Here is a 2957-nt window from a genome sequence, read left to right on the forward strand (position 1 = left end):
AGTGTATGCATTAAAGTACGAGGACCAGATCGATCCCCACTTTTGGCGAAAATGTAATATATGATTGACGGCATGTATAGTCGATCATAACATATTGATGAAACAAGAGAAATACTAAATGAATCCATAAAAAGTGTCATAATATATATCATTCAACACAAATGGTTGTATTTGGTGATATATATCTATCACTTTTTTGAATGTTGTAGCTTTAAAATTAAACTGCATCCGACACTGGAAAAGTCATTCCTTATTACAATAGATAAAAGAAAGATAGTATAATAAACCATATTCTCAACCACATCCCGTTATCTCAGCATATAACATATTGATGAAACAAGAGAAATACTAAATGAATCCATAAAAGATGTCATAATATATATCATTCAACACAAATGATATATATCTATAGATAAAAGAAAAATAATAGCATAATAAACCATATTCTCAACCACACCCCGTTATCTCAGTATATATATATAGCTCTATCTTTGATCATGCATGTACCGGCCCCATCACCTGATGAAATATACAAATCAATAAATGAGAATAATGTATATATGTTAATTATGTCATTAATTAGTTAAGTTTATAAAGTATTCTGTATGAAAATTGGATTCAAAAAGCATTCAAGCATTTTAGTACGAATTGTTGTGATACATTTTTTCTTGAATAGTAATTAGATAATTTATAAACATAAAAGAGTCTAGTGAATCTTGGTAGCCGACTAGCTAGCCGTGTGCCATCACAAAATTTAAGCCCTAAAACACCAATTTTTCGGTATGAAAAATATCGTTTGAATTTTCACTTTTCAAGTCTTTAGGTGTGACAAAAGAGTATTCCTAAACTAACTCAATTAAAGAAATAAAAATATTTAAGTGATCGATTAATACGTACTACTAGTATTATTGTGTATTACTATATTTTTGACCCCTGTTTAAATATACGAGAAGTTTACGACAATGTTATTATAAAATGAACTATTACATGTATGTAGCTAAAAATATCTCATAAATTCAAATTAGAAAAAAATATATATATATATAAAAAAAACAATTGATAAAATGAAATAAAAATATTCAAGTTTTCAATGAAACCTAAACAAAACTCGCATAAGACTTGACTACTTTTCTTTCCAACTTCCATGTCATTATTTTTTTTCTTTTCTTTTTCAATTTTCATTTCATTGGTTTAGATTTCTTTCTGTACGTATAGTATTACTCGTGTTTTTATTCATTTCATTGTTTTAGATTTCTTTCTTATCTTTTTATTTTTATCTTCTCTATATTATACTAAAAAAAGTCCCGACCCAAAAAACCCACCCTTCCTTCTCCTTAATTTCCATCAAAATACTACTCGTACTACACTAGCTTTAGTTTTTATTACCTGCAACTTTTTGAGTTTTTTCATTTCCTGCTTGATAGCTTTTTATTATATTTTTGTAATGAAATAAAGTGAAAGAATTAAACAAGCTAGGATATAATATATTTGTGCCACCAAAACAAATTCCAAAAACAACTGATCAAAATCTTAAAACCAAGGTTGTGGTTTTACTTGAAAGTTTGCCTTTAAGAAAATCACACATTTTTTTTTACATGTTTATGTGTCGATCAGCTTCAAGATTCTTGTTAGAAAAAATGAGTATTGACAAGAATGAGTATTGACGTACAGTACACAAAAATGACGAAAACTTGAATGTTATGTAAATTAAATATTGATGAATAATTCCTTTTAATTAGATATACGATACAAATTGAAATGATTTATATATGGTAGCGCTAGTAATAATAATAATAATAATAATAATAATAATAATAATAGGCCATGGACGTAATTAATAAGTATGTACCTGCTTAATCGAATAGTATCATGTCTGCGACGTTGGCTCCTATGTTGACCCCATGATCCAGAACTGAGGCAACATACGTCGCATTTGCTAAGTTCGGGTTAACAATCGGTGGGGCTTGTGGGCGAGGTGGAAGTGGTGGTTGTGCCTGGACAGGAGCAAGTGGTACGGCTCCAGGCGGCGGCGCTGCTACTGCAGTAGTGGCAGCTACAACCTCCTCATCCCCAAGAACAGCAGCGGCGGCAGCCTGCTGACCGGCTACAGAATGGGAGAGAAGCAGGGTACCACATGCGATCCCTTTTTTTGTGGTCACCATGTAAGGAAATCGGTTGCGGGTCACACACATGTCAGCCAGGGGAATGGACATAAAGCCCATCCTACGGTCGCACCCGTATATACTAGAATTGTGTTTGATTTTTGCTACAAAGTTATACACGCCTGGAACCAAGGCATCTTCTGGCAGATCAATCGTCTCAGAATATCCCCAAACAGGATCGGTGCTGCCCTGTTTGTGTGGGTTTGTTGTCTTAGTTGGCGTTCGAGTCCCATCGCTTTTCACCAAGGAATACTTAACATAGGGACTCACGAGGCGGCCCGGCCACTTGATTGGGTTGGAGAGGTTATTTGCCTGGTGAAAGGTGACGCTCAGGCGGAGTTGATTTGGTTGATTTGCCATCTTTAGTTCAGGTCTGGTGGGACTAGAGAGATGAATGAACTATCCAAAGAAAAGAAAAAAAAAAAAAGAGAGTGATGAATGAAGGTTCATAATCGGCTTCTACTTAACATATAAGGACATATCCAAAATGACTTTTATATACGTGCTTTACCGACAACCAAATTATTTCACCACCATAACCTTTTTCACTTTCCCCTTCAAGTTGAAGACTAATTCCATTATCATTATCTATCCATTTCACATATATATATATATAATTTCTTAATTGTAAATTTGTATACCCGTTTAGAACACTTCTTTTTCAAAAGTCTATAAATCATGCATATTAAATTTATTGTTAATTCTATTACTATGAAACTTGTGAATGAATACAATATGTTATTTGAGCTCATGGTTCTACGACCCGAAAGAGACCTCCAAACTAAAAAATATACT

The 2957-nt window shown here is 33.0% G+C and overlaps 1 protein-coding gene across 1 annotated transcript; it reads right to left on the minus strand.

The window, feature by feature from the left end:
• Nucleotides 1-230: 230 nt before the first annotated feature.
• Nucleotides 231-2631, minus strand: LOC122588976. Its single transcript, XM_043761201.1, has 2 exons — nt 1850-2631; nt 231-519 (listed from the first exon to the last, which is right to left on the minus strand). The coding sequence occupies exon 1, from the start codon at nt 2520-2522 to the stop codon at nt 1854-1856; it is 669 nt and encodes a 222-aa protein (XP_043617136.1). The 5' UTR covers nt 2523-2631; the 3' UTR covers nt 231-519; nt 1850-1853.
• Between the last annotated feature and the right edge of the window lie 326 nt (nt 2632-2957).

This window comes from Erigeron canadensis, chromosome 2 (genome assembly GCF_010389155.1).
Source record: "Erigeron canadensis isolate Cc75 chromosome 2, C_canadensis_v1, whole genome shotgun sequence".
In the NCBI taxonomy this organism is placed as follows: domain Eukaryota; kingdom Viridiplantae; phylum Streptophyta; class Magnoliopsida; order Asterales; family Asteraceae; genus Erigeron; species Erigeron canadensis.